This window comes from Heloderma suspectum, chromosome 1 (assembly GCF_057233095.1).
Source record: "Heloderma suspectum isolate Gila_16-S chromosome 1, 16-S_ref, whole genome shotgun sequence".
In the NCBI taxonomy this organism is placed as follows: domain Eukaryota; kingdom Metazoa; phylum Chordata; class Lepidosauria; order Squamata; family Helodermatidae; genus Heloderma; species Heloderma suspectum.
In genome coordinates this window covers 186645116-186672688 of record NC_139458.1, presented here as the reverse complement: position 1 = coordinate 186672688, position 27573 = coordinate 186645116, and the positions used below count along the sequence as shown (strand labels likewise).

General features: G+C 42.6%; 1 protein-coding gene across 2 annotated transcripts in view; it reads left to right on the top strand.

Annotated features, from left to right (window-relative positions):
• TLK1 (tousled like kinase 1) overlaps nt 1-13458 on the top strand; it is a 94382-nt gene extending 80924 nt beyond the window's left edge. For both annotated transcript variants that reach the window (XM_084812577.1, XM_084812567.1), the window contains exons 15-21: nt 527-618; nt 708-797; nt 1064-1233; nt 2766-2901; nt 4541-4652; nt 4924-5031; nt 8429-13458. In XM_084812577.1, coding sequence (XP_084668703.1) covers nt 527-618; nt 708-797; nt 1064-1233; nt 2766-2901; nt 4541-4652; nt 4924-5031; nt 8429-8605 — 885 coding nt within the window. In that variant the 3' untranslated portion in view covers nt 8606-13458. The remainder of the gene's footprint in view (nt 1-526; nt 619-707; nt 798-1063; nt 1234-2765; nt 2902-4540; nt 4653-4923; nt 5032-8428) is intronic.
• Nucleotides 13459-27573: the final 14115 nt, after the last annotated feature.

Genomic DNA, 27573 nt, shown 5'->3' with positions numbered 1-27573 from the left:
CACTATTGGAAATGAATGCTCAGAGTACAAGATGGCCTGATTGTTTTGCTTCCAAACAAATCTTAGAATGTGTAGAAGTGATGGGGAAAGGGTGGTTCTTCTGAACAGCCCCAGAGGCGGATTGTGAACAGTTTGGTGAAATAAGCACAAACCTATAATACTAATTTTGCATGATTATAAAAGTGCTGGACAAATTCTTTGACTGTTCTGAGACCATTAACAATAGTAGATCCATTAGTGGAAAGCTTCTGAGAAACTGCAGTAGAATTCAGGGTTATTGTTTTTTACTGTTGAATTGTAGAACTGTTGGATAGAATGTAATGCATTATATTTTATCTCTCAAACTTTATTGAACTTCCTGTACTCTGTATTGCCAACCCTAATAAATATACTTCACTGCATCTCATAATAAAGGGAAGCTATGTTAAATGTGTATATTTGTTTGAAGCTTTAAGTTACTCGCTTTAAAAAAAAAAACACAACACTTCATTTTTTCCCTACTGTTTTCACCCAATGGGTCTTGTAGGCGTTTGATCTCTATGAACAAAGATATGCTGCTGTGAAGATACATCAGCTTAACAAAAGCTGGAGAGATGAGAAGAAGGAAAACTACCATAAGTAAGCTTTATTTTTTAAATACCTTTTTGTCTTTTTAGCAAGTTAAAATAGCATTCTGCTGGACATGAATAATTATCTCCTTCTTTTAGGCATGCCTGCAGAGAGTATAGAATACACAAAGAACTGGATCATCCAAGGATAGTAAAACTCTATGACTACTTCTCCCTGGATACAGATACGTAAGTATACAAAATTACACCTTTTTTGTTTTTAGAGCAGTTGGAATAATTTAATACCTTACTTCAAGAATTTGGGCTGAATATTACATAATTTAAATGTGGTGCAGTGTTCAGCCTTGCTAGCTTAGTATTTTTAAATATTATAAAGTAAAGTATAATGATGAAACGCTGCATCAAATTATGTTCATATTTTTCTTGTGTGGTTGAATAATTAGATGGCTTTTGTTTTCTTAAGTAATCTTAAATTTATTTTTTTCCCTTTCTAGGTTTTGTACAGTATTAGAATATTGTGAAGGCAATGACTTGGATTTCTATCTCAAGCAACATAAACTAATGACAGAGAAAGAAGCTAGGTCCATTGTAATGCAAATAGTGAATGCACTACGATATCTCAATGAGATTAAGCCGCCTATAATACACTATGATCTTAAGCCAGGTAAATCAGAACTACTGCAAAACACTGAGACATCAGGCATTGTATATCATGTTTCTGAAACGTGTTCTTCTCTTTGTTCTTCCTAATGGGGCGACTGCCTCTGTATTTTTTTCTTTACTAAATTCATCAGAGTTCACATTTGTTTTGATTTTTAATACTAATTGGAACATAGGAAAGGGTTCTAGTGTCAATTTAGAGAGAGAGAAAATGTTCCATTGCCTCTAATCTTTTATAGAAATGTTCCTTTTGTTATCAGTTCATCATATTTTTTTCACTTGCCACACTGTCCTTTTTCTAGCCTCCCATGCTTATTCTCTGCTGTCCACTTGAAGGCAAATTTGTGCCCCCTCTGTTTCCTATATTTACTTACTAATATTACTACTTATTTTATTTATTGACTAATACATTTTTCTTGACCTCTTTTGTTTGTTTTCCATCTTCCATATTCCTCAGTGCATTCAACTGCAATAGTTGAATGCACTGCGTTCAAGCCACTGCATATGCTCTCGGTCTGGTTTAGCTATAACATCATTAGAAATAGCTTAAAGTAGCAATAAAAGTATAATCATCTTTGAATGCGGATTGAAGTTCTTCCTCAAATTACGTTTTGAACCGTCAGTTGGAGTACTTGATGTGTGTAAAAATATATATCATTACGAGGAATGAATATCTGCAACCCCTGCACACATTTCATCTTAAGACTCTGACCATGCAGACTTCATGAGTTCAACATGAAGTCAGCCTTTTTTACCTTCCTCTCTCCAGTACTTGCTTTTTGTAACATCTTGCATAATGAAGATATTTGGAGATCTTGAAAATTTATGCATTGTTTTGTGACCTTTGAGTTGGCCTAATAAAAGGGTTCCCCTCATACGGATTTTGGAATTTTTTCATATGGCCAACATGTTCCTTTTTGAATAAAATGTTGTTTTGCTCCTTGTAGTGTACTGTAAAACACCAATTGACTTCACTACACAAGAAGCTGTTAATCATGTGTTTTGCCTTTAAATACGCAAGAAATCATGTTGCAGCCACTCTTCTTTCACACAGTTCTTGAGGCTTTTGTCCTTGTGTATTACTCAGTGAATGAAGGAGTTATCAAAACTGTTTCAGAAACTTAACTAAGGCAAATGGAATAGTATTTTATGGCACCCAAAGGTGCAGTATGAAAGGAAATCCATGGTGATTAGACACATCTATGAAGTATATAGTAAATACAGTGAGATTGAATCTTGGGAAGGCTTGACTTTTAACTAAATGCTTGATGTTCGTTGGAATTCCAAGACACACATTTCCCAAGGGATGATTGAGACAAAAACGCCTTTTCTCACAGGATGTTTTTTTTAAAAAGCTGATACATGGAAAAGTTCCACAAATAATCCATTCATATGTGACTTTTGATGTGCCTTTGTTTAGGGCATTTCAGTTCTGTAAAACTACATCATTCTCCTCATCTGAATGAAATGTGAAGATTGTGCACCGTTATGGGGCTAGACTCATGTTTTTTAAATAAAGTCTGTGTGTCTTGATAGGAAACATACTTTTGGTAGATGGAACAGCATGTGGAGAAATAAAAATCACAGACTTTGGTCTGTCTAAAATAATGGATGATGATAGCTATGGTGTCGATGGAATGGACCTAACTTCACAAGGGGCTGGGACATACTGGTAATTATTATTTTCCATTTGCTAAATCTAATGCTTATTCCTATGAAGACTACTTGTATGCACCTGTCATAAAGATGTAGTAAACAGAAGGGAATTATTTAGGGGGTGTTTTTACCCCATTCTTCAGCCGAAAAAGGCTCCCAGGGTGTCTTACAAAGATGAATATTAAGACAGTCCCTGCCCTCAGGCTTACAATCTAAAAGACACGGCACAAAAGGAAAAGGGATTGGTAGGGAGGAGGGGAAGGAAAGCAAATACATTGCTGACTGATGTATGGGACCAGGTTGGTGTCCCCCCTGCAATGATGTTCTTCTTGGGAGGCAGGAGGTGCAGCCCCCCAGTGGCCCTCAGTTCTCCAGCCAATGGATGAGGCCAGAGTCTGCAGTCCCAGGGAACTGTCAGTTGCAGCTGCATGTTCTTGGTTAATGTGTGATGTCCTTGGTTAATTCAGTTTATATCCTAACAGTACAGAATTTCTCTTCTAATAGATTAATAAAACAACAGAATTAAATCACAACTGTGAAAATGTCCATTAAAGTTATTCCAGGGATCTGTTGTCTGGTTTCTAGTTGAGGAATAATCACCTTCCCTAAATACAAAGCTTGGTTTAGTTTCTTAAACGTAAAGTATTTGGTCATTGTTGAAAAGGGGGAGAGATACAGCTTATTGGCAGAGATATCACTTTTCAATTCGGTATAGCTGTCCTCGCTTCTATTTTGTTTGTGGAAATTGTCATGTGCTTCACTGTTAAAATGATCGGAAACAGCATGACACTAATATCTATTTGAATAAAATATATTGGGCAATATCCAAGTAGACACAAATTCTAACATAAATTATATCATGCTAGTATAAGGGACCACTAACACAACACCAATACGATTAGCTGGTGCAATGGTTTTTCCTGTGAATCCTGTCATGCCAGCTAATGCTATTGCTTTTGCGCTAGAGGTATTGCCCATTGAATGCATTATTTTATTATTTTATTCATAGTTTTATTGAATAATATATGCTTGCTTAAATCAGATAGCTTTAAAATGTCTATCTAACCTTCCTTCTGTCTGCAGTCAAGGTAACTTATATGCCAGTCCTTTGTTCTGTAACAGCCACACCATGGTTTGATAATCCTCTCTGAACTTTGGGCTCCTACTCTCAGATTCCCCCCCTTGTTTCTTAGATTGGCCATACCATAGTTATTTATATCTGATATTGTGAATTTGTGCTTACTAACTAACCCCGACCTTGAGACCACTGATGTGAAGTGGGTTTCCAGTCCTGGTTTGCAGAGGAAGTACAAACCATTGCTTGCTAATTGAGATGTAACAGCAAACTATGGTTTGTCCAAACTGGGAAGTCAGGAGAAAAGAGGAGGGAGTGCATGAGCCTTAGTTTTTAGAATCGTGCCATGGTTTGTTTGTTTGTTTGTTTATTTATTTCATTTCATTTCTATACCGCCCAATAGCCGAAGCTCTGGTTTGGAGTTACATGCAAACTGACTGTGTATAATCCATTAAATTCCTAAGAACAGCAATGATTACAACAGATAAAACCCATTTTGAATTGAAACATTGGACTCCTGGCAATTTTTGATAGTGACTGAGCCTTTTTCCATTGTTCTGTCTGTCCATTCTTTCTTTAGGTATTTACCTCCAGAGTGCTTTGTTGTGGGCAAAGAGCCACCAAAGATTTCTAACAAGGTGGATGTGTGGTCAGTTGGAGTAATCTTTTTCCAGTGTCTATATGGACGAAAGGTACAAATAAATCCTTAAATATGGAGCTTTTCATTATTTAAAAGTTTTCTACTTTAAAGTTTGTCTATTCCATTGTGCTCCTTTCAGAAAATATTTTTTTCAAGTAGATAGTTATTCAGCCTATGCCCACTTATCTTTCCCAACACTCAAAACTTGTTTTAAACTGGCATAATTTTAGAATTTAAACAGCAGTGGTGCTGATTTTTTTCCCCTTAGAAAGGTGTTTGGACATTTAGCATTATGAATTCTGAACATTTTTCTCCCCCTCCAGCCATTTGGTCATAACCAGTCCCAACAAGATATACTACAAGAAAATACAATATTAAAAGCCACTGAAGTACAGTTTCCAGTGAAGCCTGTTGTGAGCAATGAAGCTAAGGTAATGTTCATAGACTGTACATGTTGATAGTATGTGATATAATCTATATCAGGATGGAATTTGTTTCAGGGTCAAGGCTCTATCGAAGATAAAGTTTAGAGGCAATCTTCAACACAAAATGTATGTAATTTTTTTATATAACACAAGCATATTTTAATTCGTGTATGTCAGTAAAGAAATTTGAAAGCAAAGTAAAATAAATTTGGAAATAACTTTTGTGGAAAGTGTGTTTACACAAAATTGTGTATACGTATTATAAAATATTAAACATTTAATCATTTCCCTGAAATCTCATTTTCATATTCTTTCATACATATTTTTGAAATATTGATCTGTTGGGAAGTTAATTAGTCTTTGAGGTTGCTAATTAACTGTGAAAATAGGCAATTATTTCAGGTTGCAGCATCTTGTTTTCAAGTTTATTGAAAATATTTTGATCATTTTAAACTATTTTGATACTCCAACATGATTAAACAGATGTGTCCACTTAAGTTATCCTTTATTCTTGGTATGTATCCAATGCTGTCATTGCAATTGACAATGACAGTGATTTCCCCCCTCCTCCAGCACTTTCAAAATCTCCTCCAGAGATCTGGGAAAAACCCTTTGGAGCAGATTTTTGGGTGGCACAGAGGGCTGAAGGAGGGAAGAGAGACAAAGTCCTGCTAGCACAACTGGATTTATCCCTTCATTACTGCTTTTCCTTCTAGAAAATCTTAAATTGTTGTTATAATTTCAGCTATTTTGAGTGCGTAATTGCCATTGTGGATTAGCACAGACATAATTGGCTGCTTGTATGTAATGCTGAACCATGGTTTATCACTGCTTGCATGAGCTAGAACAAGCCCAAGCAAAACCTCATGCTCATGTACTCCCCCGACCTTCTCCTACAGAGTCCTGGCTTCTCATTACATACAAACTGGAGATCATTGTTTAAAACAAACTCTAGTCATTTTCTAAACAAGCTAGCTTCAAACCATGGGTTATGAAGCTGGCTTGTTTAATTAACCAGAGTTTGTTGTAAGCCACAATCTGTTGTAAGCCATGACAAGCCAGGATTTTTTGAAAGTGAAACTAAGCACTAGCAAATCCTTCCCCTGGCTTTCTCAGTCTTGTTCAAGCTCATGCATTAGTGCTAAACTATGGCTTAGTGTCATGCATGGGCCAACCCGTTCTCACTGCGCAGCATGGAAAGGCAGGAATGGCTTGTTTGGAAATAATAAGCCAGGATCCCCTGTTCAGTTGACAAGCTAAAAAAAACATTCCTAGTTTGTTTTGCAGCTCATAGTAGCAGGGAGAGCTAAGTGGGAGAAAAATGGCTGCATGCACGAGCATGCAGCTTATTGATTCCTCAGAGTCCTGGTTTACCGTTTCATGCAAATGTGGCCATAGCCTCATTACTTTCTGTGCAGCAAAGGAAGAGGTTACATTTTCACTCTACCTATCCATTAAGAACTTTTTAAATTAAATACAACTATTAATCCTCACAGTGTGCTACTTTTATTTGGAAGCGGTAATGGAGATTTTTTCTGTTTAACCCCACCCAAGATAAACAGTTTCTGTGAGCTATGCAAGAGTGAGCTTGCACTGCGCTTCTGGGCTTAGATTTTTTTTTTAGGTGGTATCGTCTACTGTGCCTTCTCTTAAGGCTTCTTATCCTTGTCAGTCTGGCCTTTTACTCACCCTGCTCTATACTTCCATTCTTTCCTTGGGCTCTCACCCAGGTTTCTGACAAAATTTCAGATTAGTGACTACTCACATTGTATTCTGCATGTTAACTTGAGATTTCATTAGTACAGAACGCAATACCTTAAGTATAGAGGATGCCAGTAAATGAAAATTCTGCCACCATAAACTAGGCTAATAAGTATCTCTCTAAGTTATGCGCATGAATACTAAAGTGTGGGAATAAAAATGCTGTTTTTCTAATCATGCTGTAAGTAATGCAACTATAAATCCTTTACCTTTTAAAAGGTATACAGTTGCACTTATATGATAATTATATGTAAAAATTACCTTGTTGGATCAGATCAAAGGGATATCTGATCTAGGGCTCACTCTGAACCGCTTGAAAGGTGGCTTTTTGTGTAGAGTGCCTGCATACTTCCACACATTTTACAGCCACAAGACCAGAAATTTGCTTTAACTAAAATCTAGCAATCCTGTTTCCAAGCCCTTGTTTTTTTTGTAACATTTTTGAAATTCTCTCCTTTTTTAATTATTGACTTAATGATTGACTCTTCATCAAACAATTTCTGCTGAGTTTGGCATTACCTGTCCTTGAAGGAATTTTCCCAATAATATGGTGTCATGTTACAGATGTAGAATAGACAAGCAGATAGGGATGGGTAGAAAGCTGAAAATAAGAAGCCATTAAGGGTGTAGTCCTACGGTACTTGTAAGCCTCCGAATGTGGAGGCTTACCAGTGTCCAGTGCAGAGCGGGAGGCACATTTTGCCCCCCCCACACACACACACACAGCATAGGATTGCTCTCTAAATTGCAGAATTAATTAGGTTGTGAAGAAGGTCAGCAAGATACTTTGATCTCTGCCTTTATGAAGATGGACACCTAATAAACAAACCAGAACTGGACTGTAGTACTTTCTTACTCCTGCTGTTATAAAAGCCTCAGCAGATAAAGCAGTATATAAATATTAATAATACATTTTTTAAAATCTGATGCTCACAATGGGTGCATACATTTTTAAACATCATTGGGCAATTCATTTATGGTCCTGCGTGTATTTACTTACTAATACTTAGGGAGAAAGTGCTATGTCAATTAACAGCCGTAAGTACTTCATACATTCATGCCCACAACTCTGTAAATTGTGTATGACGGGATGGCTGAGGAACCTCCAGCTGAGCATGCCTTCTTGAAAACTGATTGATTGATTGATTGCATTTATCCACCGCCTTTTTTCCTCTTACAAGGAACCCAAGGCAGCTTACATTATCATCCTCCTCTCCATTTTATCCTCACAACAACCCTGTGAGGTGGGTTGGGCTGAGAGTCTGTGACTGGCCTAAAGTCACCCAGTGAGCTTCCATGGCCGAGTGGGGACTAGAACCCGGATCTCCCAGCTCCTAGTCCAACACTCTTGCCACTACACCACACTGGCTCTGATGACCATCTGATGAATTGAAGATTAGCTAAAATTTGAACTAGGGACTTCCAGCTCATGCTTCTAATTGCTGTGCTTCCTGGGATAAGTGGGTGTCTGATACTGAATGTATATCCATGTTGGATCAAGAACCCAATGATCCACTTAAACATTTCTTTGTAATATCTTAAAGCACTCAGATTTTCCACTAGAAGAGGCAGTTCATAAGCAAAACCCATTTATTGTCTAAAGATTATAGTTAATTATTTCTTTCTTCCCCCCCCCACCCAGGCTTTTATCAGACGTTGCTTGGCATACCGCAAGGAGGACCGGTTTGATGTCCATCAGCTGGCTAATGATGCTTACTTACTCCCGCACATGAGAAGATCAAATTCTTCAGGAAACTTGCATATGACTGGACTGGCAGCCTCTCCCACGCCACCTATATCAAGCATTATTCCATACTGAAACTTCTTCACACAGAAGGCTTGCATGATGCCTTCATGTAGTTTTGCTGCAGTGGACTTTCATTTGAAAGCATTCGATTAGTGGACACAGCAGGACAAGTTTCACAATGGGGCTTTCATACTGTGGTCTGTCTACAGATGTCATTTCTATGATGGGACTGCAACATGGTCTGAGAAGGTTACATTTACTTCAGACTTTCATGTTGGAAACATTGAAGGACAGCATTGCTTGTTGCCTCCAAGCAGAAGTACTGTGTTTTTAAGACTGAAGAAAATATGTGTTTGGGGCTTGTAGGGAGGGGAACTCTGTAAATAATCTTTTTAATACTTACAAACTCTTTTGGTTGATACTGGAGAGTTCTAATAAGGAGGGTAGTTTTTCATTATTTGAATAAAGAAGAAAAGAAATGGAGCACAGAAAAACCGGGCCTGTACACAAAAAAAGCTAATTAAAAGAATCTTCCCAAGACATCGATATTTAAAAAACCAAAGCAAAGATGAGTGACACAGCTGTGTATGTTAATTTCTTTGAATAGATGTGATTTAGTATTTTGGGGGCTGGGGAGAAATCTTTGAAAACTGTTTGAGGGTTGGTTGCCTGTATTTCCAAAGGAATAAAAATAGCAGTTTCAGTGGGGTAGCAAAAGCTAGTTTGAAAACTAGTTCAATTATTTAAATGGCATTTTGATACTTAGCAGTATTGTCAACTGGTATCTGCTACCCAGGCTTTTGAGGAGGGATATACAAAGGCCATGTGTGTAACCAAAAGCTAACCAGTCATGTTCAATGTTTCTATGCAGGATAATGACAAATTCCCTTCTAGCTCTATTGTAAATGTATTGTACAGATGTCATATTTTCAGTTTAAAAATTTCAGCAACTTATTCCTGTACAAATGTTTAAAGTATGGCTTTTCTAATTGGATATTGTATTTTTTTTAAGTCTCATTGAAGGCGCTTTTAATTGCTGCTAAATGATGTTGCTTTTGCTTTTGCAAAAAAAAAGAAAAAATCAAATGACCTCCTTAAGGTGCAAGTCAACTGTACGTCCTAGAGAGACTGAAAGTAGATAATTCATCAACAATCAAGGCATGTAAAACCGATCTGTGTTGGAACTATACAGTACAGTTCAAGTCAGTTTCCTGAGCTGGAGCACGTTGATAGATGTAGAAGTTGTTTATGGTTATTCTCGGTTTCTGGAAGTTCTGTCTACAAGGTGGGAAGATGTTCCTCGAAAGAGATGTTTCTTGTGGCTTGTACAGATACTTTAAAATGTGAAACATTTCCTAACTGCCTTGTACGGTAGAATCTTTTTTTCAGAATGCAGTATCTCTCTCCCATACAAGACTCCTTTCACTGTCACACTCATAATGCTGAATACCTGTAAGTAACTTTGTCCATGTTGCAGAAAGGGAGGCTGTATTACCACAGGTTTTTCATTTAATATTGTACAGTTAAACTGTGGCTCTTGTTTCTGATGTTGCAAGCCATTTTGTTTTCATTGTACATAAGGATACATTAACTGTCTCTTCAAGATGCTGCTGAAATTGTAGAGAATGTAGCCAAAACAGTAATAAAATAATGACAGTTGGAATTTCAAGTATTTTTAAAGTTACTGCTTTGGAACATGAAGGGTATTGACTGTGCTTCTCATTCATACAACAACAAGAAGCACTTCTCAAATGCTCCTCAGTATACATCACTTGTTTTCAGTCTGATTGTCTAAGATGATCAGACTACTCAGTTCTAATCTTAGAGCCAATCCATACATTATCTGGACATAATGGGTAGTATCCAATAGAAGCTATGAGTGTGGGGGCCAGCCCTGCCGGCCCCAGGCCATACACACACAGCTTTGCCAGTCCAGGTCCGTATGCATCCGCAATATCACTCTTCCAGGGGCAAGTGCCAACCTGAGCAAAAACACGCGTTTCCGGAAGGGATGTGACCTGCCCCTTCCAGAAATGAGGGTTTTTGCGCATGTCAGGGCTTGCCCCCAGAAGCATGATATTGCGGCTGTGCACGGCCCTGGGTTGGCTGGGCTGTGAGCTTGCAGACTGGGGCCTAGTGGAGCTGGCTGTGTGCATATGGCCCGTATTGGATACTACCCATTGTGTTGGATCCAGAGTTGCCCCACCATGAACACAAGGGCCTCTACCATTGGTGGAGGGAGCCAGGAACTGGCAGAGATTCCCCATTTAAGAAAGGGGGTAGGGGGTGAATTTTACCTATTTCCCCTTTCCTCTGCAGCCTCCAGGGCCACCTGAAGCACTGTTCTACAGGGTCCCTGAACCCTCCAGATTAGATTTTCAGGGGTTGCAGTAGGGACCATCTAGTTCATAGAATTCTGCTCCATGCAGCTAAATTAATCAGTAAATAGAATTCTGCTCCATCCCAATGAAAGAAGCAGCACAAACGATGAGTGCTACTACTTAAGTTCTGTGGTGATGTATGCAGTGTACCTTATGCACTTCCCTGCAGGGAGAACTACGCTTCAGAGGTCATTTGGGGCTCTCTAATCCCCCAGAGGTGAAATACTTGAGTCTCACTCTACATATTTCTGCACAAGAACAGCAATAGGAGTCACAAGTCACTCATGTCACTTACTCTTGTAAGTAATGTGTGAATCAGCTCTTGTCTTGCAAGAGTTTTTACAGTCCTTTCTCATTTGTATGTCTTCTGCAGACTCAAGAAGTGTATCTCCTCCCTCAGCACTTGTATTAAAGACTTGGATGTGTGCTTGTTCACCTTTTTCTTTCTCTCATTTCTTTTATTTTCTTTTTGTTCTTTGGCAATGACATCCTGAACATCAACAAAAGAGTGGTGTGCTACTTGAAGAGCTGAGCTGGGGAGATGTATCAGAGATAACATACTTTGAGCAGATAGGTAGGAATTATGCTTTTTTGCAGGTTCAGGGCAAAGGGCGCAAAAGGCATGGACCTTCTGCATCGCCTGGTTTTCAGATCTACTGTATGCCTTTCCAGTGACTGCCTTGATAGCAAGAGTGCTCCAGAAAATTTGAGTGGAGAGGGCAGTTAATCCTAGTGGTCCCCAACTGGCCAAAGAGGACTTGTTCTTTGCACCTGGTGACTAGCAGTAGAACAGTCTCAGTTCCTTCCAGTGTAACAGGACTCCCTTAGCCAGGGAACATTTCTACACATGGATCCTGATTGTTCCAGCTATGTGCCTGGTTATTGAATGATTGAAGCTGGAGTGTAAGGTCTACAAGGAGAAGGTCATAGATAGCATCCTGGCTTCTTGCAGGGCCTCCACCAACAGAATCTATGAAGTGGCCTGGAGGCCTTCACCAGGTGGCACAGAAGGAAAGAGATAGATGTAGTGAAGGCAGGGATTAAAGCTCATACTTGTCTTTCTCCAGGCTGCACTGAAATAGGGTCTGTACCCTAATCCTCTGAATAGGCAAATATCAGCTTTTCCACTGGCCACTTTTAAGGGGCTGGAGGCTGTATGGCTACACAACTTTGGCATGCAGGGTATCAGAACTGGGAAGGAGTGTTAGTGGCCAGGGAGTTGTACATTTTTCACCCAGACTCAGTGGTGCTGTGTCTGGATGCAAATTTTGTTCCTAAGGTCAATTCTGTGTTTCACAGGCTGTAGGTGTTGATGTTACATACCCTTTTTCCCCATTCTGGCAAACCTATTGTGAAGGTATGGCACAAATTGGAGGTCAAGCATGCCATCAGAGTTTACCTCAAACACACCAAGGTCTTTCAGGCCTCTCATTATTTATTTCCTTTCAGCCTACACAACATGGCAGAGGGTCTCCATAATGCCCCTAGCAAGGTAGATCAAAGCCTGCATCTGTCTGTGCTATGGGGCCTTTACTTCTGCTGTGTCTGGGGAGATATCTGCTCATTCCATGAGGACTGCTACCATCTCTGCCATCCCCAGCACCAATGCCTTCTAGTTGTGGTTGGCAGGGCCACCCTGTGAAAATCAGTGTCATCCTTCTGCAACACTATAAATTGGATGCCTTGGCCTTGGCCGAAGCTGCCTTCAGTTGGCAGGTACTCCAGCAGGTAGAGCAAATGTCAGGGATGTCAGCAGCAAGGGCCCAAAAGGATATTGCTTTTGTGGGTATCGCTGTTCTATATCCAATCCAAGGATCTCTTCCTCCACTGCAGAAGGGAGGAACGTTGGGACTTTCTGTGATACGTTCATTTTCTGCAGTGGATGGAGGATATTCTTCCCTCGCTGGAGTGAGTACTTCTTGGTGCTGGGTAAGGTTTAGTAGTTTTCTGATTGACAGGTATTTATTTCCTTATTTCATTTCTATACCACCCAATCGGTGAAGCTCTCTGGGTGGTTCACAAAAATTAAAACCACAAAGCACAGCATAAAACAATATAAAACATGAAAGCTTAAAACTGCAGTATAACAATACAACCAGAATAAAACGTAGCAGCAATGCAGAGATTTAAAACACCAGGGCTACAAGATTAAAAAGCTAAAATGTTAAAATACTGGGAGAATAAAAAGGTCTTCACCCGCTAGCATTTGCTCTGCTTTTCATGTTATTTGTTACTGTTTCAAAGTCCTAACGTTTAGTCCTGTGCTTCTCGGGCTTTGAAGGTTTTTTCCCCTCCTTTGTCTCTTTCACTGTGGCACTTTCAGAACCTGGATGGAGGCTGCTCTTCCACTACGGAGCGCACGACAAGCCTAATTTGCATATTTCTGCCTATCACAGCAAGTGGGAGGAGCAGCCTATCCAAGGCTATCCTCCAGCCATGGCAGACAATGCACATACCACGGTAAGTCCCAATGTTCCTTTCTAGAGATGGTTTACTACCATGCAGCTGACAGTTTCCCCAGATTTCTGCCAATTCGCATTTAGTTTTCTTTCTGTACACAAAAAGTGCTTGGAACAAAAAAATCCCCCCCGTCCCCCCAATCCTTGGTTTGGGGATCATTTTTGTCCTTGCCAATGTAGAACGCTGGGGTAAAAGCTCTCTCCTTGCATGGGCAGTTTGCCACCTTTCCATTCTGTGTGGTGCTTCGTGAGCCTGCAGCAATGGCAAACTATCCTTGGGGAAAGACTCTCCCTCCACAGGGAGTTCACTGCCTTTCCATGTGTGTGAATGGGTTGTGTCTGTCCAGGCAAGCAGCTTGGGCACGTGACCTTCGATGTTCTCATGTGGAACCCATTAGATCCTCGGGCCAAAAACGTTTCCCTACCCATGATCTACACATGGATGTTCAGCAATCCTATGAAATGCATGATCAGTAAATATGGCCCTAGAGCTTGAACCTCCTAAGAAAAATGTAGGTATTTGATGACAACTTCCTATTTGTTAGTTGTAATTGAAAGAGTTCTGTAAAAAGTCATCATAAGCACAGTTAATGGAAGGCTTGACTACCCGCTTTAAAAGGGGGGGGAGTGGGGAGATCTACCAGGAAGAGCGCCTTTGGGGGGGTTGGATGCCCTCCACAGAGGCTCGCCTGGCACCTCCTTTATGGTCATTTTGGTGCTATGTAAAACCCTTTTTACGCTCCCAGACCAGGTTGCCATTTTTAATCCATTATTTTTATGTCAAAACCGATGCTGAATACTTTGGTTTTGTTTTCTCTGCTGCCAGCAAGTAATGTTATGTTTTTGTTGTTCGTGTTTACTGTATTTTAATATTTTATATTTTGTGTGCCATCAAGAGAACATTGTTACTGCACAGCCTTCATAAAACATTGTAAATTAATGAAATGAATACCTGGGACTATTAACACTAGATTTGGTCAGACCACTGAGTATCGCAGTCCATAAGCCACCTTTTCCTTAGGGAAAAATTAAGCGGGAAGTGTTGGTCCATAACAAAACAAAATGCAAAAGCCACAGTATCCTATCACCTTTATTAGGACCAACTAAAATGTCACAAAGTCATGCGCACGTTCTGAGTTCTCCAGAGCTCATCAGGAAAGATGTTGAACAAACAAAATGTTTTCTGATGTCCTTTGCAAGACAGAGCGCGGAATGGTTGGTTTCTCGGGTAGCGAGGAGAGAATGAGAGGACTCTTTTTCATTTTCCACAAGACTCTTAATGCCAGAAGCGCTGACATGAATTGTTTTGGCATTGTTGGCTTCTTGCCCAAATGCTATTGATGGTGCACATTATGGCGATTAGTGAACTGCATAATGAGGTGCACTTTAAAGACTCACAGGGCGTTCTGTAATCTTTTAAGTATGCAAGTCCTGTGTTACACTAACTGTGATGTGTCTGATACAGCAGCAGTGTTTTTCTGGTCACTCTTTAAAAGTTAGTGAGTGAGAATTAACAGCTTGTCAAGTCCAAAGTTCTCACAGGTTTCAATATATGCTTACTTAATGGCTTTTCAAACAACTGGGTCTTTTCTTTCTTTCTTTCTTTCTTTCTTTCTTTCTTTCTTTCTTTCTTTCTTAACACAGTGTTAAATGCATAATTGTTTCTCATTTCTTGAGGGGGAGCCAAACATCTTTCATCAAAAGTAGCACATTATGGTGCAGAGAGATCACATTATTCCCAGTGTCTGACTTGCATACATTTAAGCAGTGCTAAAATGTTTTTGTTGAAATTATGTGATCCTTACCCCAGTTTGCTATTGGTTATATCTTTAACCATCACTCATGATATGTGATGCAATTCCTGTCCCATACCTCTGTCGTTTCATGACCTTTTCAATTTTATTTTTATTTGTTCAACTTTAGAAGAAGCCTACTGCTACTGTACCAAATTCAGTAATATTCATGTAGCCCAGTTTTTCCCAACCTGGTGCCCTGCAGATGTTTTGGGCTACAATTCCCAGCATTCCTGACCATTAGCTTTGATACCTAGAGCTGAGAGGAACTGAAGTCCAAAACATTTGCAGGACACCAGGCTGGGGAAGGCTAATATAGCTATTTAAAACTGCAAGTGGGAGAATTGCATTTTTGAATGCTGCCGCTCCACATAAAAATAGCAAAAGAGCATAGCAAAGAGAGAATTTCTATCCCAGCTATTTGCTGGCTCTGCTGATTTACTACTTTCAAGGAGTGTTTGACACACAGGAGCATCAAAAGAAAAGTTCTGCCAACTGCAATCTGAACTGGGTCAGGCCATTCTGCCACCTCAGCGCTCTGCTAGCTCATTTTGACTGCTACTACTAGTATGATTGATTGACTGACTGCATTTCTATACTGTCCCATAGCTGAAGCTCTCTGAGTGGTTTACAAAGATTAAAAAACATTAAAATACAATATACAAAGTTTAAAAACCATTTATATAAAACACACAAACCTCATACACAGAGACAACATATACCTAAAAACAGCTTTCAGCAGTCAACCATAACCATAAAACAGATCTGGGAGCAATTAAAAACTCATCATATGCTGCCAAATGCCTGAGAAAAGAGATAGACCTTAACCTGGTGCTGAAAAGATAACAATGTTGACACCAGGCAGGCCTCACTGGGGAGATCATTCCACTGTTGGGGGGGCCACCGCTGAGAAAGCCCTGCCCCTAGTTGCCACCTTCCGAGCCTCCCTCAGAGGAGGCACCTAGAGGAGGACCTTGGATGTTGAGCGTAGAGTACAGGTAGATTCTTGTTGGAAGAGGTACTCTGTCAAGTATTATGGTCCCAAGCTGCATGGGGCTTTATAGGCTAAAATCAGCACCTTGAATTGAGCTCTGAAGCATATAGGCAGCCAGTGCAAGCAGGCCAGAGTCTGGACTTTCTAGTCCCCGTTATCAATCTGGCCACTGCATTTTGCATGAGCTGCAGCTTCTGAACTGTCTTCAAAGGCAGCCCCTTGTAGAACACATTGCAGTAATCTAGCTTCGAGGTTACCAGGGCATAGACAACTGAAGCCAGGTTATCCCTGCCCAGATACGGGTGTAGCTGGGCCACCAACCAAAGTTGGTAGAAGGCACTCGGTGCCACCTAGGCCACTTGAGCCTCAAGTGACAGAGATGGCTCCAGGAGGACCACCAGGCTATGAGCCTGCTCCTTCAGAGGGAGTGCAACCCCATCCAGAACAGGTTGAGCATCCTACATCTGGTCAGAAGAACCACTTACTAATAGCATCTCATTAGCCGAGGCCTCTAATGAACAGGAACATGTACACACACACCATTCTTGCAAGGTAGAACAGGCTGTGAGGGGCCCTGAGTATGGTTTACACATGGGCAACTGCTGCCACTGCCACATTTATCACCCCGAATCTCAACACCTGGAATTCAGACCTGCAGTATACACTTAGGTCACCAAACTAGGATTTTGATCTCTTTCTTAGGGCAAAATGAGGAGATAATTTCCCATTTGAGGGGACCCTGTTTCCCAGTGGCATTCTCCAGTAGCAAAATTGGAGGGCAGTATCCAAATCTCGTGTAGGAGCTGTTCTGTTATGTTCTGGGATTGGTAACAGAGCTGACAGATCCATTATAGTGATTAAAATCTTAAACAGGAAGCTCCATCTGCACCGAAAACCAGCCTTCCTCGGGAATTCAGTAACTGCTTGTAGTTGTCGCTGTCTTCAGAGTTTCTGCAGAGCGATCCTGGAAAACTTGTATGTGATGGTCCTGGAGGTGTAACGATCCCCTTTCTAGCTTCTCTTTGGATCCATTCTTTGGTGCAATGAAGTAAACGTTTTGCTAACGTTTGTCAGGTGAGCAGAGACTTGAGAGTATTCCCACATGATAGGCTCTCTCAATTGCCATAACGCTATTCTCCGTTTCGATGACTCGGTCATCACAAAAGAAAGTTTACATATTTTCCAAAACATCGATTATGCTGGTGGGAACTGTTCTCACACTCTTCGGTCTTCCTCTGCTTTTCATGGACACACACTCCTGCCCAAAGGTTCTGATCCAGTTTCATTGCTACGCCCACTGTCTTAACCGTTCAAACTAGAGTGACGGTTCTCTTTGTACAGGGCTCAGTTTTCTGCTCTAGTTTAACAGTAAGCTCTGCGTGCTGCTGTTAATTCCTTCAATAAGTAGCTGTAGGTCATCTTTAGTAACTTATGAAGGTTGAGTTTATTCTTTATTAGCAGCCACCTCACTTTCTTCCTCACCGTTACTCCCATTTTCCCATCACAATTTCTTCAGAGGCAGAATTACTCCACAGGAAGAAATCTCTCCATTCTTTGCATTGAAGCTCTCTTTAGACTTTGTCTTTGCTGGCCTTCCCACATCTCAAGTCTCACACATCACTGTACTGATGCATAGGCCAGAAGTTAGCGATCGAGAGGGAAAGCACAGAGCCTGTACTCTAAGGTGGTAGATGGGTAATGTAACTTCTCCATACATGATGGTTTCTAATCTTAGCTCAGGGCATCATAGCTGTGATGGTCCAACAGAATGGCAGACAAATGTGTGGATAAAAATTCACATGTTATTGAACTAGCTGGTTGTGTTAATGTTGCAAGTTTCCAGACTTTATGGTATAGCTCATCAGGTATGGGGTATACAGAATAACAACAAAGTGTGATGGCTGCATGTGTTAAACTATATGTTTTAAAGATATAAGAGTACTAAGCATTGCAATCTCCCCTTTAATTGTTTTAATATAAACGGACTTAAACAAAGCAGGCTTCATAAATGGAACAATGATCAGCTTGAGTGGCAGCTCAATCAGTAGAATTGGTGGTGAAATCTCTGATTAATTACATGCTTAACAAATTTAATACTGAAATGATGCCGTTTTAAACTAATGCTTTCCCACTTGGCAAGCCTCTGTTTGTAATTAAAGTTGTCTTAACATAATTGGAAATGAGAAGCTCCTGTGGAATTTATCTTTGGGAAAGATAGTAAATAGATGTCACAGCTTTGATTTACAGAACTTTGACATTTGTCAAATAGCTCATAGAGGAGAACTTCTATTTTTTAGTGACCTGCAGGCTGGCTAGAGAGAATAGTGCCCCTGAGTGTGTACAGAGTGCTTTTTCCTCATTGGTGAATGAGGGGAAAGGGGTCCTGGCTTAGAGGGCATGATTTCCATCGATCTTTAAGCCTTAGCACCTGTTCTTTTATAAATTAAGTACTGCTCTGAATGTCTGTGTTCAAGGTAATGCTAGGAAATTGTCTGCCTATCTAGTTAAGATAGTAATCTAGAGAAAATGATCTGCTTCTGAGTGAAAGCTTCAAACAAAAGAATTGTTCCACTGTAGTTCATTTTTTGAAGTGAGTTAGCAACTTGGGTTCAAATATCTGTGTTCCAGCAGCCAACTTATTATTAATGTGACACCCTTTGAGCTGGTGTTGCTTCAGTGGGTAGGACAGGAAGCTGCCTAAATCAGGGGTGGAATTCAGACTGGGATTGGGGGGTGGGTGGGCTGGGCACTCCTGGCCTACAGTTATTTGAAAGGGTGGTCCCAGCCTACCTGGTTATTACCTTGGGGTCTCAGTATTTAACCTTTTACTTGTGTTACTTTCTCAGTATTTAACCTTGGAAACTGAACACAGAAGGGGGAACCCCAGACTAGTGAAGGGCTCAAACAGGAACTGTGAGAAGATCGATGCTTGTTGGCTTGGCTCACCTGGAAGGAAGGCGAGGGGGAACCACCTGGCACACTGTGAGTGATGCATTTATGAGAAGAAGGGGTGGGCGGGTGTACTTGTTGTACCACTTGCCTCAAAAATTCTCATTGTACCTCCCCTCTCCTGCCTTGACTACCTCTCTCTATTGTCCACCCGCTCCTTCACTGAGGCACACCTCGTTCTGCCATAGGAGATGAAAGGGTGAGTGTATGGCTGGACACTGCATCTGTTGAGATAGGGTCAAGGCGCTGCAGATTCCTTGTCTCCACAGCAAGGGTGTGTTGGGGGGGGGGTGCGCATGAGATCAGGTGCTTCGATCCTCCCCACTTCCTGTGTGCTGAGGTTTCTAGTGCTCTGGGTGGATAGAGTCCTCTGTTCCTTCTTCACTGCTACTGCTGGGAGCTGCAGCAATCTGTTTCCTCTTTGTACAAGCAAGAGACCTTCTCTGGTGTTTCCAGTTTGAGCCAGGGAAAGCAGAATGTATACTGTGTAAAGGTAAAAATACATTCTCTTAGCAACATTTTCACAGGTCTCTACTTGTAAACTTGTAACAGGATATTAGTCACCAGGATTGTCTAACGATCAGCTGCCACTCCAAGGTGTGGTAACCATCTTGTTTGTGGTTATGAATCAGAAAGCTAGTTCTGATACCAAGCTGTACATATGATTTAATTTGTACCTCAAATTAGGCAGAAAATGGATGTGCCCCTCTTATAGGGTTTCTCTGCTTTTTGTGTCTTTGAGAATTCTGCATTTAGTCAGTCATGAGAGGGACCCTAAAACCGGAGGAAGATTTTCTATCATCTAACAATGGGACTTTACTTTTGGAGTTCCATCCCCTATCACTAAGTCATCCTTCCCCAACCTGGTGTCCTCCAGATACGTTGGAATACAACTTCCGTCTGGAGGTTACCAGGTTGGATAAGGATGCACTGGATCAGGGGTGGGCAACATGCAGCCCACAGGCCGCATGCGTGCCCGGCCTATTTGGTGGCTCCTCAGTGCCCCACCACTGCTGTCGAGATTCGGCTGTGTAGCAGCAGCAAAAAAAAATCGGTAGTTTGCTGCCGAGATTCTGTGGTGTGGCCGCAGCGGCAGCAAAGATTGTTGTATTTTGCCTTAAAGCAAGCTGCTGAGGGGGCCCGTGCTTTGTTTGCAAGCACAATCGCAATGCTGGAAGCCTCCCAGAGTGTGATTTTTCTTGAAAACAAGGCGCACGATCCCCACACACCTTGTTTTAAAGTAAAATTGTGGCTTTTTTGCTGTTGCGCCCCCAGATTTCAGTGGCAAAATCATTGGCATAGCAGTGGCAATTGCAGGGATGGATGGGCTCCCCTGCGGATTTGGGGGTGGGGGATAGATCTGATGGGGAGCAGGAGTCTGTTGGAGTGTTGATGCTGCGAATCCTGACCTTAGACTCAGCCACTGAAATGTGGGTAAATAAACTTTATATCGCAAAAAAGGCCTAAGTTTCCAGTGACCCTCATCTAAGGAAAGTGAATGCAGAGTAAGCACTGGAACCCCTGGAACATCTCACTGCTCGGATGTGAGGTGCACATAGTGGCACTATGCAGATCTCAGGTTGCACCAAGGCTGCTGGGACAAAGAAACGAATAAATGGCTGATCTCCCATTGTTAAAAAATATAAAATCCAACAGTTACTCAGATCTTTCTCCAGCCCTGAGACAGGTTCCTTGCTGGGTAGAGACCAGAAGTAAAGAGAAATGTGGAAGCTGTTATATTACCAAAGCTGGAGATGACTGCAAACACCACCTTCAAGGGGGAGGGAAATTATCTGCAGGAAAAATACATCAAGGCCAGTGCAGACCAGAACACAATTCAAAGCAGGGTCCTGTGGCTGTTTTTCTTCAAAATAAAAGTGGCCAGTTCAAGCATGCTTTAAAACAAAACAAAACACATGTGACATGCAAGCTGGCCCCACTTTTAGATATACAGATACTAGATAAACAGTCAACAGAAGCCAAACCGATTAGCTTTATCTCGTGCAGGACTAGGATAAAAAAATACAAATACACTAAAATATTTAAAAGGAATACTTTCAAAGACTTTAAAATATTTAAAAGGCCTGGGAGAACAGGAAAGTCTTCACCTGGCACCAAAAAGCAAGATGGGTGCCAAGCAAGCTTCCCTTGGGAGAGCATTCCAGAGCGCAGGGGCCACTACCTAAAAAGCCCTCTCTCTCGTTGCCACCCTCCAAAACACAGAATGAGGGTGCACTTGAAGGAGGGTTCCTGTGGATGACAGTGATGGATCCAGGAGCACCCCTAAGCTACACACCGGATCTTTCAGGGGGAATGCAACCCACTCTAGACCCCTTCTGAAAACATCCATGCAAGTAAAAGTGGAATCACCACAAAGTGGTCCCGCCTACACCTAACTCTGACAAATGCTCCAGAAGGTCAATGGAATCAAAAGCCTCCAAGAGGTCAACACAAATCAACTGGGTTATACTCCCTCTGTCTCTCACACTCCCATTATCTCTCTCCCCAGAGGTCATCCCACAGGGTGTTTGTGGCTGTTTCTGTGCTGTACCAGGCCCGAACCCTGATTGAAATGGACTCAGAAAATTAGTCTCATTCAAGAAAGCCTGGATCCGGTCAGCCACCACATACCTAAGCGCCTTGCCCAAAAAGAAAAATCTGCCACTGGCCTGTAGTTATCAAGATCTTCTAGGTCCAGTGATGGCTTCTTCAGGAGTGGTCACACCACTGCCTCCTTTAAGGTGGCTGTGACCACTCTCTCTGTAAGAGAGGAGAGGACTACCACCTGGACCCATCCAGCTGCTCTCTCCTTGTCAGATGTAATTAGCCACAAGGGGCAAGGGTTGAGCGAACATGTGGTTGGTTGAACCTTATCATGCACCTTTCCACATCCTTGGCCCCCACAAACTGGAATTCATCTAGCAACATAGGACCAGACAGTACTCTGGACACCTCCATGGATTGATCTGTCCCAACTGCGGAGTCCAAATCATGATGTATACCAGCAGTTTTGCCCTCAAATGTCTAGCAAACGTGTCAGTCTGAAACCAAAGAGTCTGCCATATCACCATCTGGGCCGGATTTCAAAAGGCCACAAACCACTAGAGGAAGCGCCATTGGATGTTTTTGAGAGGGGACAGTGGTGGTGGTGAACAATAGGTTCTTCGCCGCCATCACCGCCACAGACTGGGCTCGTGTTCGACTGTATTTGCGCCGCGCTTTCCTCCACTTGATTTCTAGATTGCTTCATTGCCTGAGCAGAGCCTAATCTAATCTCTTCCTATACTCCATTTAAAGGCTCTGATTAAAGGCGGACTTTCCATCTTTAACATCAAACCAGTTTTTCCTCTCCCCCCATGCCCCGTTTTGCTTACCATCCCGCCTGAAGAAGTGTTCTCGAAAACCTGAAAGCTTGCTCACAATTTTTTTGACATTTGGGTTGATTCTAATACAGACTTGAATGTGGGTTATGCATCCTATAATTGTATCCTACTGTGTATGTTCTGAGTAAATATTTATTGATCCTGCAGGGCGATTCAGACATCTGGCAAATCATGTGACATCACCTTGGGAGTGCAAAGTTTGGAATAGATCCAGGCAACCAGTTGATTCAAGTGTAATAACAAAACATACCTACATAGGCATACGCATGGAAATCTGGTGATGTCATATCAATACCTCAAGGGAGAGAAGCAATGCGTGTAGGCCTAGTGACCAGAGATGACCTCGCCCTTCCAGTGATCAGTCGAAGCCTGGGAAAGGTTATCTGGTGCCAACATGACCCTCTTTTTGGCACCAGGTTAAGCGTTTCCTCTACTCCCAGGCATTTGACAGCATATATGATGGGGTTCTTAATTCCAGTTGTTTGATCAGGTCCTGGTGTTCATTGTCTTTAGCTATTTTAAATTGTTCCACATTTTTTATATGTTAAAGATTGTACATCATGTTTTTATCCTGTTGCATTTTGAGTTTTAATTTTTCTGAACCGCCCAGAGAGCTGTGGTGATTGGCGGTACAGAAATAAAATGCATGCATGCATGCATGCATGCAGGGTTTCACTCTGGCGATGAACAAAGCCGTGGAGGAAGCTTTATGGTTTCGTCATCTCCGCTGTCATTCCGCCAGTTCATTTTGCTTTGACCCCCCACTCTGAGAACAGGGATGGGCGAAGCTGTTCACTTCCAGTCCATGTCCCTTTTGCATGTTTTACCCATAATTCTGTTCCATATTTTGATATGATGAAACTGCTGAAAGCTGGATCACATTTTTTTTTATTTGTTAACACATGTGTGTGTATGTACGGGGCTTTTCAGCCCTCAAAGGGGGCCTTAGGATATTCCCCTCAGAATAGCCAAGTTACGATTTGCACATTAGCTGGGGAAGTACAGATCATGTCATTTTGTAGAGGTTTTTTGCAAAGACTGAATTCCTCAAGCATCCATGTCTGAGATAAATGAGATTGAGTGAAGTGACCAGTTTAGGGCTGACTGACACAATACAGGGACAACATGTGTGCGCATGTGTTTTTTAAATTGCTCCATATGTTGATTGACACTATGTGGGGAGTTGCACATAGCACAGGCATGGGCAACTTGTGCCCTTCAGATGTTGTTGGACTGCAGCTTCCATTAATTCCTCACTACTGGCTATGCTGGCTAGGGCTGATGGGAGCTGCAGTCAACATTTGGAGGAGCACAAGCTGCCCGCCCCTCACATAGCGAGTTCCCAACAGCCAGCCCGTGGTTTGTTGCAATGTCTGAACTGAGACAGTGATTGTGTAACACTCAGTATTCTCATATTTTGATGTAGTACAGTGGTAGCACCATACAAATGCCTACTTTGGGAGACTTATTTGGTAGTACATATGTACTGCATTTTTACATGGCTCTTAATCCAAAAGGGCTCCCAGAGGAGATTACAGATCAACCGAGACAGCCCCTGCCCCCACCTCCCAGGTTTACAAGCTGGTACTTACCCCTCTTCCAAAAACCTCCTCTGTCATAATTGGCTACAGTGGAAGTGAAATATTACACCCATTCTAAGGATTTTCTAACAGCAAGTTAGGGCCATGGGTCTGTGAAGCCACGAAGGGCGCAATCCTATGGCCACTAGTCAGTGGCTAGACAGCCATAGGATAGGCCGGTTCCCAGGAACTGACCTCAGAGCCCGTGCACTGAGGTCAGTTCCGTGAGAACAGACCTCCACCCCCTCCCACGCTGCCTCATAGGCAGGGCAGATCAGCCCCGCACTCTGCGCTCCTAGGAGCAGCACAGAGCAGCAAGAACAGGGCATTCCTGGGAGCAGGCCAGAGTGGGTAGTGTGGAAGTGCCTTTCCGACACTTCCCAGGCGTTGTCCGGTGTCTGGTGTCCGCCCCCCCTGCTCTGCCTTCCTGCAGCTAGACAGCCAGAATCGGCATCTAGCCGCAAATGCAGGGCGGCTGAAGCGCAGAGGGGAAGATTCCCTCCATGTTGCTCCTGCCCTGCACTGGATAGGTGGTCACCTCCAAGTTCGGAGGCAGCAGCCTATCCCAAAAGAATTGCGCTCTACTTGCCTAAATAAAAACATTTTCACATAGTGGAATAATAGACAAGAATGAAACATTCTCTGCAATTAAAAAGATTCATAGGCTTGTATCATAATAATAACCAAAGCAATTGCATTTAATTTTTTTAACATCTGTTGTCATTACTGACTAAGGATAATGTGTGATCTTAAATGTTTCTATAGGATATGTGGTTTTGTCAAACAACAGCTTCTTTCCTTTTGTGTTATCAGAGATGTGCAACACAATATTTCATATTACTAATAATAAACCATGCAACAAGCACAGTTATTAATTATCTGGAAATGCTTAGGAACAAATTAATTATGCAATTAATTTATGTGAAGCATTCAGCTTGCCATACGTTGATCATACAATTAATGTTATTCCTAAACTCTAACCAATTAATTACTAAGAGTGCTTGTTGCATGGTTTATTATTAATTTTGAATATTGTTTTGCACATAATTGATAACACAAAAAGGAAGGGGCTCTTGTTAATGTTTTTGAGAACAGGGATAGTTAAGGATGTGACAGCTCTGACAAAATGCCTTTGTTCAGCTGTTTTCAGCAATGTGATACGATTCTGGCTGTATAAAGTTATCATCTCACATCTGATGTTTGAAGATGTAACGGTTGTTGATGTGGAAGAGCATAACTGGTTTTCTGTTGTCATTGCTATCATCATTGGTCTGTGGCATTTACAGAGCAATCCTAGGGTGGTGGTGGATCCCATGGCGGACGAACTGCCACCCACTTCCTAAGCCTGGCCAGCTTGCTGCGGCCAGGGCAGGAGATCGAGGCAGTGGGCAGTATCCTATCCTGCTGCTACGCCTCTGCTAGTTCCATTGTGGCTGCGGGACGCACCCCTAGCCCAACTCACTTCTGGAACTTGCACTTCACAAAGCAACCCCAGAAATGAGCAGGAGTGAGCTCCAGCCCCGGGTTGTAACCTAGCACTTCTGCTCGTCTTCAGGGTTGCTTTTGGAAGCACTGGCCAGCTTGCCATTGCGCTAGCGGCGAGTCTCATTAGCACACGAGGCGCACAGGATACTGCTCAGCATTGTGGACATGCTGTCCCACAAGCAGCACAGCGCTTACTTCCTCGGGGTCTGCTGTGCAGGTGCGGCACCCTGATCGGAACATTCTGGAGCTGAGGAGCATTTTCCTGGGAGCCCCCACCCATCACCCCTGTCCCCAGGTGCAGCTTGACCGCCTTCCCCGGTTCCTCTTCAACTGCCAAAGCAGACACGTTCTCTGAGCCTCCTGGGGAGATTAGGAGAATCAGCTGTTGAATTTCCTTACTTGGATCCCTTTCTTTCGATCTGTTTTGTATTTCCTCCTTTTCGTTTTGGTGTTAGTTTCTTTCTTCAGGATTCCATCGTCCTGGGCCTTACGGCCTTGAGAGCACCCTTCTGAAAATGCGCTTGCTGCGGAAGTGAGCTGCCTCCTCCAGCAGCCACTCTCTCTACATTCTAGGCCTTGGAGAAGGCCATCAAACGTGCTCCTGCCGCCACTGCCTTGCCTTTACTGAGCAGGTAGGCCACAAATGGACTCTCCACGTAAAGGCCCTTTTGTGGGAACAGGTACTGTTGGCTGCAGCCCCTAATGCTGCCACCTGTACTCCCCCACTTCTGATCACTGCTGCCCTGAGTGTGGGTATGGCTTTGTCCTCACTGCTGATAGGGGCTCCCGGGACAGAACAATCCGTTCCTGTAAGAGCGCGCCTCCACTCCACTGAGTGTTCGATATGCAGCACCTGCAACTCCTAGGAGGTCAGTGGACACTGCGCAACCTAAGAAACCTAGGTCTAAGCAGTAAGCCCCCTGACCCCGCCCCGGGGCCCAGGAACCAAAGCAAAAACAGCCTCATAAACACAAATCCTCAAGAACTGAACAACCAAATCCTCCAATGGATACTCCTTTTACAGATTAACCTCCATTCTCACCGCCCTGACAGACAATCTGGAACCAGCCCCAACTCCCACCCCTATCTTGGACAAGATTTCAGAGGTCCTGCTGCGTCCGTCTCCCGCGATCCCAGTTCTGGGCTCTGCCTCTGAACAGGAGATCAGGGATACGTCCCCATTTCCTCCTCACCAACCACTTCAGAACTGACCCCACCGTCTCCCTCTCCAACACGCCATCTCTCTAGGGATCGCTCACCTTCCTCCTATTGGACACCTCCCAAATCTTGCTACTCTTGCTCAGCCTCGTACCACTACTGTTCCTTACGAGACAGACATAGGTGCCATTAACCCCACTCCCCCTCATAGACCTGGGACTGAGCATCCTCACACTTCTGCCACAGAGTGTTTTGGGATTACTGCGGAGCTATTTGCCACTCTGACTACAACTGTGACTTCTATTATCCACCCTGCCATGATGATGATAATGATGATGACTACTGTTATCCACCCTGCCATTACTGGGGCTTGCTCCGCCTCTCCTCAATGCCACCCTGCAACATCAACCATTATGGGTTTGCAGGGGATGATAAGGTTTGCAGTCCAATACACCCGGAGGACACCAGATGGGGGAAGGGTTGGCCTCGCAGTACATCCAGTGAAGACAAGTGTGGCGTCCTCCTCGACCCACCTGCACACAACACATTTCCAGACCTGCCCTCGGCACTGCTTTGATGCATAGGGCAAAACGTGCTAAATCTATACGGTAAAGTGACAAAGCTTAACAATCAGCTCCTTCTTCTTATAAACCAATCTTCCTCCCACTCATCTTCGTTTTTATGTCAACTTTGCAGCCGGGCCAGGAGGGGGAGAGAGAGAAGGCCGCAGATTGCTTTGTAAGACGGAGATTTCGATTGTCTGTTTGTATAAATACCACAGCATGTTGAACCTGTTAAATTATTCTAATTAGTGGCTTTTACGCTTTCCGTCCTTTTGTCGCTGCACAGGAGGCATTT